Source organism: Lepidochelys kempii, chromosome 18, assembly GCF_965140285.1.
Source record: "Lepidochelys kempii isolate rLepKem1 chromosome 18, rLepKem1.hap1, whole genome shotgun sequence".
Classification (NCBI taxonomy): Eukaryota; Metazoa; Chordata; order Testudines; family Cheloniidae; genus Lepidochelys; species Lepidochelys kempii.
The window spans coordinates 10,830,829-10,850,802 of record NC_136397.1 but is presented as its reverse complement, the minus strand read 5'-3'; the positions used below and the strand labels follow the sequence as shown (position 1 = coordinate 10,850,802).

Genomic DNA, 19,974 nt, shown 5'->3' with positions numbered 1-19,974 from the left:
TTGGTTGAGTTCAGCGGATTCACCCTTCTTTATTCTGAGATTCTGACTTTTCCAAAACCATGTTTGAATTTCCCTCTTGGTTGCCCTTAGCCTAGTCTACGTGGCTATAAAATAACAGGGGACATACAGTTTTACCTGCGTCAGCATGATCTTCTTTTCCCAAACTCCTCTTCTCCTTCCCCAAAAGAATTGGCTTCAGCATTAAACAGCAGCAACTTTGCACCAGCTAATGCTCTGAAGCCCAGAAACAAGCAGGATCCCCAGAGAGAGAGCTCCTGGCTGGGCATTTGTATCCCTGGGCCAGTTTTCCTCTAACAGTGCTGGGTGGTACTAGGGCTGTGTTTATGCTGTTTCAATGTGATCTGTCTCCTTCTACCGGTAGGGGGATAGTCCTGGCCCGGTACAGAAGAACTTGCACAACCCAATTGTACAGGTAGGAAACCAATTGCCTTTCTTGACCAATCTCCTAGTGAAATACAGTTTACTAGTGCACAGCGTGGCTGATGCACACACAGGGTGCAGAGGCTTGAGTCACGTGCCATGCCTAATAGGTATATTGCAAGTCTATAGGTAGACCACAACTGGTAACATCTGTCAGTTTTGGAAATGGGCCTGAATCAAAACTCTGGATTTGAGCAGTCCTCAGCTTTGGATCCAGAGCCAAACTCTCTGACCCCGGCCCAGCTGTAGTCAAGGAGGTGGGAGAGAGTGGTCGATATAGGGAATAGCAGTTGCCTTTTCCAGAGAGGGGGAGGGACTCACAGGGTCATATGCAGAAGAGTCCAATCTGGTGTAAATTGCACCTTCTGCCAGCTGCTCGGTATCTGTTACGCCAACGTAGGCTACGTCTACACCAGGAGCGAGGGGGGGTGATTGGCAGCTCGCATTAGACACGCTCCTGCTAGCTCAAGTTGCCACTAGCGCACTAAAAGGAGCATAGCCCTGGCAGACCAGGCAGGGGCAAGCAGCAGCATGAGCTCGCTATGCTGGGTTCAGGCAGCTGGGTGCAGAACGGTGGAAACAAAAGTAACTGAGGCTTTGTCTACATTAAAGAAATTTGCAGTGGTGTAAGTAAATGATGTGCTGCACCAGCCTCACGCAGGGCTTCATCTGATACATCATCATCCTGTAACATCCCCCATTAAGCTGCAGCTGGGGAGCCAGATACCTTAGGGGCTTGCACTGGGTAACTGCATTGAAATAGCTACGCTGTTGTAAATGTCCTTAGCAGACAGGACCTTAGACTCATTCCACACCAGCCATTTGCACAGATTTACCTCTTCTGGAGTGAGACACTGGTGCTGGCGTTTGCTCCTTGACTTAGTGTTTTTTAACTTCAAGACACTTTATTTGGAAAGAAGGTTTCAAGTAAACCACACCTTGCGGTCTGAAAAGCAAAAGCAATGGCTGATCTGTCTCCAGTTTAGAGCCCGCTGCTACTAAAGAAAAACAAGAGGGGAGAAGGTTGATGAGAGAGAAGAAACGGTTAAAACACCTCCTTTAGACTCAGAGATTTCCCTTCACAAGGGTTTGTGTGAACATTGCCCATGTGGATTCACACACCTGGGGGTTTGGATTGCAGATGGGCCTGTGCCCCAGCTATTCCTGAACTCTGTGGTCTTCCAAATATAAATGAGCCGCTCCAAAACCCAGGTCCAAACACCGACACCCCCGTCCCCCAGGAATACTTGTGGTGGTCAAAATCCAGCTGTAATAACTTTGACCCAGATCCCCAAAGGTATTTAGGTTTCAATGGGAGTTAGACACCTACATTCTTTTGAGGATCTGGGCTTTAGAGTCCTGTCTCTGGTTTGAATAAACCCAGAGCTTCAAGGCAGACCTCAGTCAAACGACTCTCCTATTTTACCCGCAGAACCCCCCTCACTAAGCCCAGTGTGAAACCTGGTCCCCTTGAAGTAAGTGGCAAAACACCCACTTCCGAGGGTGAAATCTTGACTCCACTAAATCCTCCCAGGTTTGCTCAAAAGTTTCCATAGGCTTTCTGACAAAGGGGACCAAGTTTTGAGCTTGTTCTGTCTGGCTCTAGTGTTCTAGCCTAGGTTAAAGAACAGGTCGGTGAGTCCATGGGGTTATGTAAAAGCACATCCAGCTAGGCTACATTCTGTACAAAGCAATGCACCCGGATTTAAGAAAACAAGTACTTCCATCCTATTCATCTGCAATCCTCTCCCCAGTTTCTCTGTAGCATCCTTCCACTTAAAACTCCACTCTGGCTCCCATTGAGTTGAAGGAGTCTTTTGCTACAATGAGAGCAGGCTCAGATCCCACTTCCTTAGGCTGAAGTTGGTTGCTTTTGGATTGCAGGAAAGGGGGTTATTGGGGCTGGATTCTTTTCCCCTCACTCTGGTGCTAGAATTTACTAGACCCTGTTGCCTTTTCACAAAGTACTATTAATTTTAATAACATCTCCAATGCATGGATACTATGTAAATACATATTATGGTTATTATTTAGGATAAGAGACGTCCAGGTACAGGGTCCAAACCAAAGCCCAGTTAGCCTTCAGTGACATCAGATTAGGCCCTTATTAATTTCTTCACATTTTAAAATACACCAACAGGCACCTACCCTCTGCTCAGGGTGCCTAACCTGTAAGTGAAAAATTACAACATAGACAGGCCAGGTATAGCCCATAAACATCTCCACCTCAACCCACAGGCTCCTTACCAGCTTGCCTGGAAGAGCAACAACTCCGGGCTCTTGTGGATCCGAGGGTGGGGAGCAAATTCCAGAATTGAGGGCCCCCGCCAGCAGCCCCTTCTCATTTACATTACGGGAGCTCCAGCTTGAGCGCTTTTGCTGATTGTGTAGGCATTCTCCAGAAGGCCTGGACCATCCCCCTGTCCTAGTTATCAAGGCTGAGATATTTAAAGCCCCCAAAGGAATTTGGATGTCTGTGTATTTCCCAGTCTCTTAGATGGAGATTTTTGAAAGTGACCCATCTTGGCGTTTTAGCTGGCTGCTCATCACCATAGCATCTGGGCACTTTCCACATAAAACCAATAGCTATAGCAGTCCTCAGTGGCCTCCATTGAGTCTCTGGATCGTCTCCTTTCCCTCATATGGTTCCTGCCCCACCCCAGCATCTAAGCACCTTCTCTCCCCAGGCTGTTTATTGTCGACGCTCATGTTATTTCCCCTTCTTTCTTCTCCCTCCGCTTTGCAGTCTCTAGAGGACCTCGAAGACCAAAAACGAAAAAAGAAGAAAGAGAAGATGGGGTTTGGTTCCATCTCCAGGGTATTTGCCAGAGGGAAGCAGCGGAAATCCCTAGACCCGGGCCTCTTTGATGGTACTGCTCCCGATTATTACATAGAGGAAGACGCAGACTGGTGACCCTTCCCCTCCCCAAGCTGGTAGCTCGCCTCCTTCTCTGCTGCCGGTGTGCGTGCATGGGTGGGTGTGTGATTGTGTGTGCGCGGATGCATCTAACTAAAAAAGGAAGTGAGCCTTTTCCCTCTGCGTCGCCACTTCTGTAACTGATGTACGTACTACAAACAAAGCCTGTGTGTGACTCTGTTAACTGTTGTCTTTGGAGCGATGCAGTTGTGTTGTAATCCTCTCGTTTTGTTTCTCTTTTTTGTTTGGTTTGGTTTCTTTTGGTTTTTGATTTTTATTTTTTTCTTCTTAATGAAACTTGAAACTTGAAGGACTGCTGTGTACTTGTAAATAACAACAATATTGTGCACTTTGTGCTTGTGATGTCTCTTGTCCAAAAACCGCTGTTTTCTTGAGCCCCTCATGTTGGTGCATTCTGTATCTGGCATGTTCTAAAAGTTGGGGGTTGGAGGGGACAGTGTCCTATTCACAGGGTGCACCTGAGTTACAAATACCGTTAGGCTCTGCCTATCCAGAAAGACCTTAAAATCTCACTCAGTGTGACGTCTTCCTGGCCAAAATCTCAGGAGGCAACACTGTTCTCTTCTTAATGCCTGCCAGCCTGGAATGATGGTTTAACTTTCCTTTGATTGTTTAGTTTAATTTAATTTATTTGCGCAAATCCCGAAGAGCTATTCTAACTAAATTATTGCATACAGATTGGAATTTATATTTTTCCACAATGGTTTGGATGGGGATGGGAGGGTGTGTTTATACCGAACTGTTCTATTAAACTGCTGCCTGCAGAGCTAGGGTAGGATTGGGTAGAAGCTGACAGAATCCATTTTTCTATTTGTCTTGGTGGGTTTTTTTCCAAATGAATTTCTGTTGCATTTCTGTCTCTCGTGCTAATATGGTGTACGTTCCCCTATCCCGCAGTCAATCCAGACAGCAGGATCAGGGAGCCAGATTGCTATATAGGAAGTATAACCAGGTCAGATATTTACAGATATCTTTATCTAAAACTATAAAAAAAATGCTCAACATATTGGAAAAGAGCAACAGAGATATTTATTATGGAATAATGTGGAGGAAAATGTTAGACTGCAAAGCAGACTGGCCTTTTCAGTATTGCGTGGGTTTGGAAGGAAGCACTGACCTTTTCTTTGATTGTATTTTTCTGTCCACAGAAACATACAATTAGTTTTTGCCTCATGTCTGCGGCTTTTCCTATATACTGGATTCATTTGGGTTATTAATAAGAAAGGGGGATAAAGCGTGTCTTAAGGAACCAAGGCCCTGATTCAGCAATCCATCTCTTCGCAGGAAAGTACTTAAGTCCCATTGACTTCAAGGTGGTTTAAACACCTGCTTAAAGTTGTGCTTTGTTGAATGGGAACCTAAGACTCCAGAGTAAAGTTGGGAGTGAGTCTGACTGTAAATATCAGGCTACAGCGTTCGATCAGACACTTGGGGAACACTGGAAAACTGTTCTGTATCCAATGCTCTTAACTCAGGCCAGGAATATTTATTTTGTCTGTAAGAACACTGGTCTGGGTCTGGGCTACTCCTGTCATTCATCCCACAGTGGAGCAGTCTAATAGCGTTGGTGCCCCCAGGTAAGCAAAGCTGGCAGTTGCATCTCTTCAACCCTTAGTGTGGGGCATTGTTTCCTTCTAACTCTGCTTCACAGGCAAACAAATGTCCATTTTGGAAAGATCAGGTAATTTGATGTAGTTGCTTCTGAAACCATGTCTGTTCATTCTCTTCTAAATTCTAGTTTATTGCGGGGCAGAGACTTTTGCCAGTGCACCTAAAAGGTTTATAAGCACAAAGCCCATGCTTTTTACTGGGGACTTGTGCTCCTAAATCCATTAGGCTCTCTTCAAAATCTGTGATTTTTTTTCTTTCCACTAACATGCACGGCTGTCTGGTTACTACAAAATATAGTGCGTCGTGCTTTAATGCTTACAATACAATTTTACGCTCTTAACTTTAAGATTATTTAATAAAATATTATTGTGTATTTTTTTAATTCCAATACGTGCACCCTGTTTGAAAGGGATATTTGGTCTTTAATTATGAAACTAAAACACAAAATATCCCCATGTTACATTTCCTTCTAACAGAACGATCTGGAGAAACCACAGCGGGTTAGGGAAAGCAGCTTTAAATACCTGCACTGCTTTGCAATGGGGATCTGTCCCAAACCAGGGTTGGGGAGAACACCCTGTGGTATCCTTCTCTGCAGAGGACCATCTTTATACATTTTTCCCCCTCTTGTGTTTTTATAATTTAAAAACAAACAAGCAAAACTCCTGGTTATTTTAGTAGTTTCCTTTTCATTTCAGCTTTTCTAAATTAGGAAATAATTCTAAAAAAGTTACTAAGAGGATGATTTATTTAAAAGAAAACTACAATTAATAGCATATGAATTATGGGTAACATTAGATTTAACTTTTCCCACGTGAGTGGGGAAGAGTCCTTGAAGGCATGGATGCAAATATAAAAATATTAAAAAAAAAAATAAAGCTTATTTTAAAGTATGAATGAATTCTATGTGATTTAATGGTTTCTAAGTTGTGTTTGCTAGGCCTGGATCCTTGGCTAGTCCAGATGATTAAATCGGATCATATGTATTGTCACATACTGTAACACAAATTAAGTATTTACACCACATGCCAGCAGGGTAGCTGAAGCTCTATTTGTTCATTCCCTCAGAACCAGAGTTTGTCTAATAGAGCAATTTCTTTCCAGCTGGTTAGGAAGGATATGAAGTTTCAGAAACTCGACTCAACACACAGAAGCTCTTGCAGCTTTGGAATCCAGTGACTGGCATTTTTGAGGTAGATTCCAAGAACTGCCTGCGGGTGGCGAGAGAATCGAGGCCTATAGACAATAACTTTCATGTCTTCTTAAAAACTCTCCTCTGCTGTCCATTATTTTCCAGCCCTTGTGGCTGTGTCCACCTTAACAAAAGAAAGGGGGGGAAATATCTCCGTTCATGACTTGCCTTGAAAAAAAGATATATTTAAAGCCCAATCATTCCGCAAACAAGACAGCAAGGTGAAGGGAGCAGAGACTCTGCCCATTGGGTCTTTGGCGGCAAGAAGCCCTGACCAGGAAAGGATTCGAGTAGGAGGACATGCCCTTAAGTCTGCCTTGCTTATCCTCTGAGCAGGAAAAACATGCAGACCCAAAAATCAATGAGCTAGTATTTGCTGCTCATGGCCATGTGAATGTCAGCTGACCATGGGGACTAGACACGCCCCAATTCACAGCCCACCCCCTAATGAGGCTATAGTTTGTAGGCTACCCTAACCGGGAATCACCATCACCTTCTCCCCATCATGTGCTGGATTCTATAGCTGCTATCAAGTACGGCCACTGAGGACTGAACTGATTTTCACAAAACCTGTGTGAAATTGAAATGCTTCCTCCATTTTCTTTTTCATTTCAACCCCAAGGTTTGGGTGGACCTGAACATTCCCCCTGCGGTGCTCCCAACCCAAACACGGCAGGGTTCGCTAAAAAGCAAAAATTGTCTGGAAACAACAGCTGAAACTGACTGGTCTAGTTTCATCCTCCGTACGGAGCAAAATGCAAAGAAAAATCAAAACCAGTGAAAGAACAATGTTAAAAAATGTTCTTTTGCAACCCAAGATAGAGTGAGTAATGAGACCCAACTGTTCGGCCAAATTCACCCACTGCCCCTCATTCTAGAGGTATATGGCTCCTATTATCACGTAGGAGAGCACCTCTCAGTCAAATGTATTTATCCCAGGCTAGCGTCGTCCTCACCGGACCTCACTCCAGCCCCATTACTGGGAGGACAAGGCAACAGAATGGCTCTGTCTGCCCCTTGCCCTCTTGTAGAATACCACCATGTGGGGGGGGGGGGGGAAGGGGAGAGGAAGGAGGGGGACTTAAAGGGGAGAACACGGGGCCACCGGGGAATGAGTGGAAAAGAGGGAAATGGAGAAAAAAAATCAGTGTGAAAACTGCAGAAAAGAGGAGGAGTGGGAGGGAAGGGAGAGCATGTACAGAAAACCTGACCATCTTTCACTTCAGAGGGAACTTGACTTGGGCTGGCTTTGAATGTGTTGAATACTGTAGCACTCAGAAATATGTGAAGTAGCAGCAGGCACGTAACCTAGCTTTAGTAGAGGAGACCTAGGAAATCCTTACCTAGGGCAGCTCAGCTTGGAGCAGCAGAGAAAGCTGCAAATCCCAAACAATGCTTGAAAAACACCCACTTGGTGAAGATCAGAAGCCAGACCAGTCTCTTGAGAGAGTCCAACAGTGATGCTGACTCTGGGATCTGAGCTTTCCCATGGCTCAGGAATGTTTAGATCTGGGGGTTGCGTTTGGCCCCGTACAGGGCCAGCTGTAAAGTTTGGACGTGGGGCCAAACTATTCTAAAATCTAAGGATCTTTGAACCAGGGGTTTTGTCTCAGGCTTATCTCCCAATCAGTATAGGGCAGTGGCTTTTAGAGTTGGAACTGGCATCGAGAATCTAGGAAAAGGTTTAGTAGACCAGAAAACCGGGAGGTGAAGGAAGCGGTCTCCAACGTTGGTGTGTAAGGCTTTCAAGGTGGCAGTTGGAATTTCATGACCAGTGCAAAATGCATCAGGAGCAGTGATCCCAGAGGCACCAGCTGGTAAGTCATGGCGCCATTCTGAGAAGAATATGGAAACAAAACTCAGGAGGGCAGAAAGCCAGGGCCTCTTCATGGGGAAACATGGGCTCTCTCGAGTGCCAAGTGGTGCAATTCTCGAGAAGCTAAGAACATATCCAATGATGATTCTTGTCCCCCAGTTGCTGGAACTTCAGGCTTATTATATTTGACACAATCCAGTAGGATTATCTGTGTCTGGAAGAGCTGGTGCTGTTACAGTCAGGCCTGCACTGCAGAGTCAGACCTGTGCAGGGACCATGGAATTGGGACATCAAGGTCTCTACTTTCCCTGCACAGAGGAGAGACAGGAGTTACTCCACTTCCTCCTTCCATGGGAGTTATCCCTTTCTGATAACTGCTTACAGAGAGGATTAATTTGCCTGTGATGCTATCGGCTTAAAGGAGGCTTGTTTATTCAGAACCACAGCTGCTGGCGGAGTCAGAGTCTAAGGCCGAGGCTACAGAGGGTTTTTGTACCAGTATATCGAGCTCGGTTACGGGATGTTTTGGGGTGGTTTTTGGCTTTGGGGTTGTTGGTTTTTCGCTGAAATAGCAATACAAGCTGTAACATGGATGCAGTTATACCAGTATAGTTTATTCCCCCTCCTGTATGGAGGGAAAGAAGTGCTTACCAGGATCGTTCAGCTAGGCGTCTCTCACACAGTCCTGCCCTCTGATCGGTGGTCCTCCAGCCTTCCCATCTTCCGTTTCTCCTGTTTAGACAGAAACACATTAGTAACACAAGTGTAGTGTCTAAGTTAAAGAGAGCGCCCCCAACTATAAAATCTGCTAGTCCCCCCATTGCACAGAGGGGAAACTGAGGCACAGATTCTCAATGGGAGTTGGGCACCTAAACACCTTTGAGGGCCTGAGTCTAAGTGACTTGCCTCAGGTCACACAGAAAGGCTGTGGGGGAGCTAGGACTTGAACCGAGGTCTTGCAAGGGCCATCCTTCTGGCTATATTTCTGTAACAGACAAGCATGTCAGAGAGCATGATCATTCTTTTGCCAGTCCCTAGGACCTCTTCTTTAAAGCTCTAAGAGCACTTTACAAACCACTACGCTTCACAACATCCCCGTGAGGCAGATGGGGAAACCGAGGCACAAGGGTGCAGTATCTTGCCTGGCAAAGATGGGAATAGAACGTAGGAGCTCTGCCTCCTCCTGTCCCACCTACAAATATACACAACCACCTGCCATACAAATGAACTGCAGCAAAGTGTAAAAACAAGCAACCAATAGTTTAGAGAAATAATACAGAAACCACACTGCTCAGGAAGGTCAGTTCTTGCTCTGTGGGGTGTTTCACGCTTTAGAATGGTCTCATTTAACTTGCCTCCTGACTGAAGTTCAGTTAAGTGGTGGGAGACATTCGCCTTTTTATTCTCTTGTCTGCGGAGAACACTGCAAGACATTCCACTAGTGCAACACTAGCTACCCTCCCAGCCTCCCTGCGTGTTTATAAATACCCAATCCTTTGCATAAACACTGATTAGCAGCAATTATCCCAGACCCTGTGTGTCCAAACCAAATTCTGAACATAATGGCCAGCTCTTCAACTGGCCTACAACTCCATAGCACCACCAACTTCAGGGAAACTGCACTAATTAACACCTGCTGGGGATCTGGCCCCTTGACTTCAATGGAGCTGCACTGATTTACACCACTGGTGGATCTGGCCTGATCATTCATTAGAAAGCTATACAGGAAGGCCAGCCCATCCTGCTTAAAGAGAGAGAGACAACAGCCTGCAATGAAAGGGGGGGCATGATGATAGGTTTCACATTTAAAATATTCCTTACCACTGTTTTTAATATCACCATGGGGGGGGTTCATAAATCCATACAGTGCTTTGTAACCATTACATTAAAATCTGCCTGTGAGCTAAGTTAGGCATCAGTAATGCTCCTACAGAGAAACTGAGGCACTGGAACAGGTTGCTCAAGGCCATTCGAGACACTTGCTAGGCGAACTCGAGAACTGCAGCAGGCCACTAACAGGAGCATTTTGGAGGAAACGGAGGTGGACTCGGTGCTTGAAGGTAGTGGGACTTGGGGAGTGGTGCATTTGGTCTATCTATGGGTCGGTTGTTCTCTGGGCCCAGGCTGTGTAGCGACCATGGGCCCCTAAGTAAGCAGCTTAGAGGGGTCTGTTTAGTGCCTTATAAGGCTCTGCCCTTTGGAGCTTTGACCAGCCCTGCCATCTGAAGTCTCTGACAGGTTCATCGCACCCTAGTGGTGTCGGGTGGAGCTGAGCTGAGCTAAGCAGGAGACTTGGTATTAAAAGTCACTTGCCAGGTGAACTTGAGAGCCATGATCAGAGGCAACTAACAGAGTTTCGGGGGGAGATGAGAGAGGAAGTGTGAGGTTTTCCTTCTGGGTTCAGCGCTATGTGCGATTTCAGGATGGCCAATGATGGAACAGTGGTGGGGACCTGCAACAGAGGTGCCATGTTTTCTTTCCTAGCTGAAGCCAGAAGGGACTTCTGGTGCATGAAGTGCAAGTTGGTTGCTGTGCTCAAGGAAAAGTTTCTTGGATTCAAGACACTACTCAGAATCAGAGTAGCGGAGAAGTTTCTGGACAGCCAGGCTCAAGGAAGCAAGGAGCTGGCTATCAAGAGTCAGAGAGGAGGCCTGGCAGTTCCTAACCATCAGACGCAAGAAATCACAATCAGTGGAGACAGATGAAGATGGGCAGGCTGTGGCCACCAGAGAGAATTCCACACAGCTAGAAGTTTCCAATTGACGCTAGTTCCTCAATGTGGAAGCTGTAGAAGATACCTCTCAAGATCTAGTTGGTCTATGGGAATGGAGAGATGTATGGGACACACCTATGGATGGCAGCTCAGCCCAACCTGTAAGAAAAGCAGGCTTGCCCACAATGAGTTCTCCAACCATCCAAGGAAGACAGATGATCCTTGTTGGGGATTCAATACTCAGAAGAATTGAAAGAGCATTCTGCAAGGGACAAGTGGACAACAGGACAGGATGCTGTCTTCCCAGAGCCAAGCCACAAGATGTCACTCTAAGATTGAATAGCCTTCTGAAGAGAACAGGTCAGGGTCCATTGGTGATAGTTCATGTCGACAGTAACGACAGTGCGTCAAGGGATAGCTCACAGATAACATCACTTCAGAGAACTTGGAAGCATGCTGAAGCAGAAGAATGTCCAAGTGATCTTGGAGATCCTTTCTGTCCCACAAGCAAAAGACGACCAAAGGCAGAAGATTCTGGAAGTGAACCACCTAACCACAGTTAGGTAAGCGGTGTAAGGTGGAGGGTTTGGGTTTTGTGGAACATTGATCCACCTTCTTTTGTGGGGGAGAGAACTGAATAATTTGGATAGCCTCCACTTCAGTAGCAGGGAACCAAATCTCCTTGAGGACAGGCTGGCTAGAGTACTGTGGAGGGGGTTAAACTAATAACAAAAGGAGAGGGTAAAAAGAGTGAAGACACAGAAAAGATTCAAGACCTTGAGAACAAAATTAATCAAGGAACCAAAGGGCATAAAGAGAAGAACTTTTAATTGCATATAAACCAATGCTAGTCTCCTAGGTAACAAACAAGAGGAATTGGCATGGCTCATTTATGAGCATAAATTCAATCTAGTTGGTATTACTGAAACATGGTGGGATGATTCACATAATTGGAATGTTAATCAATGGTTATAACCTATTTAGGAAGGAGTGAGTGGGCAAAAGGGGAGGGGGAGGGGCACTGTATGTCAAAAAATGGCATCACCCTTTTCTGAGCCACTGACAACACAAAAGAAAATGATCTTGAATGCTTCTGGATCAATGTCCTAGCAGATAAAGCACAAGACTGGAGTGTTAGTTGGAATCTGCTGCAGACCACCAAATCACATTAGGGCACAGGATAACGGCTCCTTACACACCTGTCTACAATGTGTAGGGGGGGGGAAAGCTGAGTGATCATGGGGGACATAAATTTGAGGGATACATGCTGGAGGTCTAATTTGCCAGTACTAAAACATCCTTGGAATTTCTAAACATTATAGACTATCATTTCCTAACTCACAAAGTGCCGCAGCCAACCTGGGGGAATTCTATTTCTAGACCTAATCTTGACAGATAAGAAGAACTGATCACAGAACTAAAAGATAATGGTAACTTAATGTACAAACTGAAAAAAAGTCCAGACCAGTAATACTTATATTTGGTGTTTTAAAGCGGCCAATTTCACAAAGCTGAAAACAATTATGAGCCAAATAAGGGGGGTGGGGGGGCGAAGGATGAATTTAATCAGAAAAATGTGAATGAGGATTGGGAATTGTTTAAGAATGCTTCACTAGTTGCCCAAAAAGCCAAAGTCCAACAATTGAGGAAAGAGGCTGTCTTAGCTTAAAAAAAAAAAAAAAAAAACACCACAACCTGGTTTAGAGGGGAAGTGAAGGCAGGGGGAAGAAAAGGGATGTTGATAGTAATGAATATAATTCAGAAGCTAGGAATTGTAGAAATTGATAAGGGAACTGAAGGACTAGCAGACTTAAGGATAATCAGGAGGTGTTTTAAGTATATTAGGAACAAGAAGAATCCTAATAGTGGTATTGGTACATTACTAGATGGAAATGGAAGAATTATCAATAGTAATGCAGAAAAGGTAGAAGTGTTTTATAAATATTTCTGTCCTGTATTTGGAAAAAATCAGATGTAGTCATATCATATGATACCGCTCTTAACACTCTTTCTATTCCACTAATATAGTACGAGGATGTTGAACAGCTGCTACTAAAGTTAGACATTTTTAAACCAGCAAGTCCATTTAATTTGCACCCAAGAGTTTTAAAAGAGCTGTCTGAGGAGTATGCTGGACTGTTAATTTTGATTTTCAATCAGTCTCGGAACACGGGAAAGTTCCAAAAAAACTAGAAGAAAGCTAATTCTGTGCCAATATTTTAAAAGTTTGCAGATGGCCCAAAAATTGGGGGAGTGGTAAATAATGAAGAGGACAGGTCACTGAGTCAGAGCAGTCTGGATCACTCAGTAAACTGGGCGCAAGCAAATATGCGTTTTCATTATGCTAAAAGTAAGTATATACATCCAGGAACAAAGAAAGGCGCCCTTGCTTGCAGGCTGGGGGACTCCATGCTGAGAAGCAGAGACTCTGAAAAAGATTTGGGGGTCATGCTCGATAATCAACTGAACGTGAGCTCCCAGTATGGCAGTTTGGCAAAAAGGGCTAATGTGGTCTTGGAGGCATAAACAACGGAGTCTCGAGTAGGAGTAGAAAGATTATTTTATGTCTGTATTTGGCACTGGTGCAAGTACTGCTGAAATCCTGTGTCCAGTTCTAGTGTCCACAATTCAAGAAGTATTGTTGATAAATGGGAGAGGTTTCAGAGAGGAGCCAAAAGAATGATTAAAGGATAAGAAAGTTTGCCTTATAGTGAATCTACTTAGCTTAAAGAGAAGATTAAGGGGTGACTATTACAGTCTATAAGTACTTACATGGGAACCACTATTTAATAATGGGCTTTTCAATCTATTTGCGGCAGGTATAACATGGTCAATTGGCTGGAAGCTGAAGCTAGAAAACTTCAGGCTGGAAATAAGGTGTACATATTTGATCATGCGAATACTGACCCATTGGAACAAGTTGCCCAGGGTTGTGGTGGAGTCTCCATCACACAATTTGAAAATCCAGACTGGATATTTGTCTGAAAGCTCTGCTCTAGGAATTGTTTGGGGGACATTCTCTGGCCTGTGTTATACTAGAGATCAGACTAGACCATCACAATGGTCCCTTCTGGCCTTGGGATCTATGAATGTGCCAAGAGTTCCTGGGTCCCAGGCTAGTGCTCAGACTGCTGGAGTAATTTAGTTCTTGCTCTTGGTGGTGGTGATTTCCCTCTTTGCTTTTCACTCAGGTTTAGACAATGAAACTAGACCGGTCTGGTTATTACAGTTGTCCTCAAACACGCACGAGGACAACATTGTGATGACAAACTGCAGGGAACTGTTTAAATCCCACCAAAAAACCTAAACCAAACCCACCCCTCTTAGTTGAAAAAATTTTTTAATGAACATTCAATGAAAGCATGTACTATAGCGTTTTAAAGAGACATTTTACTGACATCTCAGACAGGGTAATATCTATCTTTATTCTGGTAGATCCCAATATCACCCAACCAGGCCCCAGAACATACACACCCCTGCAGACCCCCATTCACTTGTAAGATGGTTGTGCAAGTTAAGAGCTCACAGGCAATGTGCTTTAAGAGTAAGTGTAATGCTGGATGCACGGGCCAGCAGCTGGCGGTTAATGTCATCATTTCGCTGTCTTGTGTTGCTGGAAAGGGAAAGCAGAAGATACAGCAACAGCTTCTATTTTATTCACTACAGCCCTCTCTGCATCGGCCTTCCTTGATCCCTGTGCAGCATAGTCCCAGAAGTGTTGATGGGAGCTACCTGCCGATTCCTAATGTGGAGGCTACAACCCCCTTTGTGCAAACTATGTGATCAAATGGTTCTTATGAGTCAAGGGTGCCCGGCATGTAGCCCTCATGCAAACTGCGGAGCAATAAAATGCAACTGCAGAGCAAGGACAAAGCTGAGCTGCAGGTATTTCTTTCAACCAACCAGCAATTTGCATTCTGTTACCGATGGGGATGTACAAGCCAATGCTACAGCTGGGTGCATTTGTATACCCCTTTGCTAATGCAGCTCTCTGTTTCACAAACAAAGTGCATTCCTGTCCTACAGAGTTGAACTTGTTTGTATGTGTGGCCATCCCCCTCTGCAAATAACTATGTGGTATGAATTGCCAGGATCCCTAGAATGTACAATCCTGACCGTCAAAAAAATTTGGAGAGCACAAACTCCAGTCCCCAACCCTGACAAGTAGGAAGAGGAATAGAAACAAACTGGTTGACATTTTCAAACACCTGTTCCCTGCTGGAAACTCCCGAAATCTCATAAGGAGGAAAAGCCCCATTCTTGTGAGAGTGCCTCCCTCATTTTTCAGACTCAGGATAAACCTCTGAATTTCAGCAGCTGTTTTCCAACTTGAGCCCAGAATTTGCATTCAGTTAATCCCAGCAGTAGCCTGTGTGCTCTGTTTTTAAATCCCGTGGTGAAACCATCGTGCTAAATTCTAGGACTGCGTCTAATATTTTTTTCCCTCCTGCTTCCCCAGAGATCTGTCTGCTGGGCGTGATCCCCTATATTAGCTAAGGGGTGTACAGTGGCCTAGTTAGCTGGAAAAGAGAGATGCTAATCAATAATGACTTAATAAAAATGTGTGCCCAAGTAGGAAAGCAGGGTGTCACGCTGTCTAAAATGGAGTGAATATGCTGTGTGATTGATTGCGATTACACTGGGTCTCCCAGAGTATGCAGGAGTAAAAAATGAGAGTGTATCACTGAGTGCAAGTGGAATTACCTGGAGACAGGGAGCGTGAATAAAATATTGGTCAGATAATTATTTTAAGCTATTCAATTGTCAGGCCCCCTGGGCTCTTTCTTGCAATTGACACAACATAGTCAATTTCACACCGGGCCCATGTATGACATTGAAAGTCTCAGCCCAGGAGTCATATACTGACCAGTGTGGTGCCTAGGAATTCCTCATGGGGCCCTGCCTTGTGAAACTGTCTGTGGCAGCCATCAAATTGCAGAAGAGCCACACAAGCCATACGCAGGTGGATGAACATTTACTCGGACAAATGGCGCGAGTCGGTCAACTGACCTGAGTAAATGCTCACCAGGGTCCACAATCTAGCGCATCATGACTAGGAAACTAGAGAGATGATTTATGGGCAAAAACCTGGAAAGCTCAACAACCCCATCTTGGCTAAGCAAGGTCTGGGAGAGCAAGAAAACAATCTAAAAATACCTGAAAGAGGGAGAGAAACATCAAAGAGGGAGGGGGTATTTGGGGAGGTGCAAGGAGGTCTAACTCAGGGGAATGGGATGAAATCAAGAAAGGGGTAACTTGAGGTTGAATATCAGAGGAAACATTCTGACAGTGAGATCTACAGGGCCAAGAAAAGATGTGGGATTTCCACTGTCTGGTCTATTTAAAACTAGACTAGTTAAAGCACTAGATAAAATATTGAAAGGAACCATCCTGCATTTGGCTCTGGGAGGGAATAGAGGTCCAAAGAGTGGTCCAGAAGATCAGACAAGATGATCATGATAGTCCCTTCAGGCCTTAAACTCTGTGAGCCTTGCCTAGTAGTCTGCCAACTGAAACTGTGTGGCCCTCCCTGCAATCTGACCACTGCCGGTGCAAGACTATTCTTTTCTGTAGCTCCTCTAACAGCTTTCCTAAATCTTTCCACTAGAGTTGGGTGAAATATTTCAACCTACATCTTTATTTTCTCTGAAAAAAGGCAGATTTGGTGACACTGAAACCAATTTGTGTTGATTTCACCTAATTGTTTCAGTCAGGGGGAAAAAAACATTTAAAAAAATCATATTTTGTTTCAACATTTTTTTCAGTGAAACTTTTCGACTTCTTGATTTGATTGGACTTTTCGTTTTGAAAGTTTCTTTAATTTTCTTTATAAAAAAATTAAAAATGTATAAAGAAATGCTCAAAATCTAAACATTTCAGGTCAAATAAAATGTTTTATTTCAGCCAAAAATTATTTTTCCCAGCTCTCGATTCACTGAAAAGTTTGAAAATTGTTTGCAATTTGACCCAAAATATTTTTAAATTTATTTTTCAAAATTGCCACTGAACCAAAAAAATCCATTATTCACCCAGCTCCACCCTCCACCTCATTGACGCTGTTTTATTTCACATCTTGGCCAAGGAGACATTTTTCTCCTTGTCTATACCACTTTATTTCATTCTTCTCCAGCAGTTATGCATCTCTTCAATTGTAGTATATAACTCCATGGTAGAGTTTGCAAAAATACTCTGTACAATGTATAGTTAGTTGCCTTATGGTGTCAAAACCTACCATATGCATTAAGCAACTAGGCCAGTGCAGAGATTTCAGTACAGAGTGGATGTTCTTAGACCTGGAAAGGTCAATTAAAAGCAAGGCCTACCCCCAAACCTTTGGCACATGCTGATGGGAGTCAGACTCACCCTGCTGAAATGAAAGGTGGAGAGATCTCAAGAATTCATCAGAGAGTTAACAGTGATTGACAGTTGTAATATTGCCCCAGCTTTTCCACGGGTTACCAGCAAAGAATCCTTTACACCAGCGCCCCGGATTGCAGCACTAAGTCATGTAATGCTATGGAGAGTATTTGGACATTGAGGAATATGGGCTGCTCCCAGGCCACACCAGGATGGAGCTCAGCACTCTCTGATGGGATAGGCCTGTAGACCTGCTGGCACAATGGTGTGCAAGGCCATTACTCAAACATAACAGAGCTGCCCCTGGGACCTCAGCTAGTGAGGCCAGGAAGATCCCATGACTAATAATGACGTTGTCAAATGCAGCTCATGAAGGCAATACCCTCTGAGGGGATAGGCAGCATTACTAGAAGTACACAGCAAACCAATACCATGTGTATGGCTGCGGCATGATCTAAACTGTATGGTGCCTTCTTCCCCTATGAAATCATGCAGTCAGTGTAATTAAAAACAACCATATGTAAAGATGGGCCTGATTTAACATCCAAACTCTGGTGCTGTTCAGATTCAGGACTGGACCATCTGTCTAGTCTTGTCTCTCACGGTATTTTTACACCCCTGACATTGTGGTATCCAAGTGCAATCCGCTGATCTGAAGTTGATTGTTGCATCCATCTCTACAACAGAGTAAACTAAAGCCCAGAATATCCAATGTCTCGAACTTTGGATCTGGATTAGGCCCATATCTACTAGCAAAGGAACCTGCGTCAAACTGAATCACAAACGCGTTAGTACCAAACGCTTGTTGTTTTTACAGCTCCACAAGTGAGCCCACGTTAGTTGCTCAAGAAACTAACCCCGCCGTGGTAATGACCTTAAGCAATGGACACAACCTGGGACATGCTGTGGCTTTTGGAATGGAAAAGGACTTAAATATCAATGAAAGCAATTGAACGGAGAGTGCATTGATCGTCAAAGGTAGCAACCTTGGGTGAAGAGCTACAATTTGTGCCATCCCTAGAGCTACTTGATTTTGTAAGATGCAAGGAGCAACAGCGGAACTGCCTGCAAAAGCAACACTCGGAAGATCCTGGATGGGAAACCACCCTTCTGCAGAAGGGCATGAGCATTTGCCTAAAGCATGGGAGCACCGTGCTCGGCCAGTGGAATCCCACATGATAAAGCTGGTTTCCTGTAAGGGTTTGCATTACTCACACCCTTCTGCGTATTTGGCCCCATGCTTCCATGCCCAATGTTGCCCTGTGCAGTGCTAGTCAGAGATGCCCAAAGTGCAGCCGGGAGGCCTGACAGAGCTGATGGTCATGAAACCTGCCCCACAGCTGCATAACCACCGGCTGAAGACAAGGGTAACCAACGGCAGGTCAGCAAACTCAAACACCAAAACTATTCCGTTTTGGGTGCTTCCTGATCCATATCAACATGTGACACAATGTCAGGGCAGAGAGATTTCTCTTAGGTCTTGGATTCTACAAGCCACAAGCAATCCTTTTCTTTTTACAGGGGACAAGACAGTCATCTGAAAGGGATCAATGTAATCCACACAACCGGTGTGGCTCTCTGTATCCCTCTCATGGTTGAACCAAGTATACATCTACTGCCTCTTGGCTAATGCACCTGCTCCTTTAGTTCAAGCAATAGCAGATCCTGCTTTTAGATGCTGAGGTCCTGTGTTCAGCCCTGCCTGATGATCCAGCCAAGGGCATCATTACATACACACCAAAAAGGGAGAGGAATTGTTTAGCATGGTGCATGGGGAAGTAATGAGATGAAACCAAGGAAAGGGAAACGAGGCCGATTATGGGGAAAACATCCTGTTAGCAAGATTGATTGATTAGAATGTGGAAGACCCATGTCTGGGGGACATTTAAAACGACACTGGACTAAGAATTCAGAATCACATTGAGCCTGAACCTTGGCTGTTTTAATCAGCATAGGTCCGCTGATTTCACTGGACCTACGCCAATTTATACCAGTTGAGGGACTGGCCCATTGCGAGGAATAAGCCTGGCACTGGTCCCTGGTGGGATGGACTGGATCTGTCATTCAGATTGGTCAGCGATCCCCTTTCTTGTTCATTTTTACCAGACCCCAAGTTTGGCTGGGCTTTATTAAAGTGCCCGTCGTGTCATCTTTAGCAATCAGGTCTTATTGGACATGCAGATGAAAACCATTGCGCTAGCTGGGCACGAGTTAGCAGCTCAAGTAACCCATTGATCATAAAGAACTGGATCAATATTGCCTCCTACTTCCCCTGGTAAATCTAGCACACCGCCACTGCTGACTCCAGTGGAATTGTTCCACTGTAAACAAGTGAGGAGGGTGAGAGAGAGAACGTCCTACAGTAAGACAAGGGCTGGGTGTGAAAGCAATGCTGGATGGAACTTTGTTTCTCCTAGATCTTGCCCACACGGTTATCCTGCAGCCAGCTTCCAGGTAAAGACGAGAAGAGAAAAGGAGAGAGGGTGAGGGAGGTCTGGGATGGTTTGATACAAGGAGTGAATGATCAAACTGCTGTGCTCACCTTGCTTCTCGACACCAAGCATGTCTGTAATTTGACTGGCATTTGTCTGCATCTTTTAAAACTCTTTATCTGAAAACAAAGCGTTATTTGGAAGCAGTTGATCCAGGGGAATACGTTATATTTTGTTGTTAATGTGTTTTTAGAAAACATGAATATGGATGGACATAGCATCAGCATCCCTGAGCACCAGGGGCCCTGATCTGAGGTGCCTCTGCCCTCATGAGCTGCCACAATGGCCACTTGGCACCATGAGCAACCAGACATAAGTTAGAGCAGCCTTTGGGCTGCTCTAATGTTCACTTGACACTGGATCAGTCCCCAGAATCCAGGGGCCGCAATGGTGGCATAACGTCACCTTTATCCT

At 44.7% G+C, this 19,974-nt stretch overlaps 1 protein-coding gene across 7 annotated transcripts in view; it reads left to right on the top strand.

Annotated features, from left to right (window-relative positions):
- Positions 1 to 19,974, top strand: part of KAZN (kazrin, periplakin interacting protein) — a 736,353-nt gene that overhangs the window by 679,104 nt on the left and 37,275 nt on the right. For all 7 annotated transcript variants that reach the window (XM_073317160.2, XM_073317162.2, XM_073317163.1 and 4 more), the window contains 2 exons: positions 383 to 433; positions 3,188 to 3,311. In XM_073317160.2, coding sequence (XP_073173261.1) covers positions 383 to 433; positions 3,188 to 3,311 — 175 coding nt within the window. The remainder of the gene's footprint in view (positions 1 to 382; positions 434 to 3,187; positions 3,312 to 19,974) is intronic.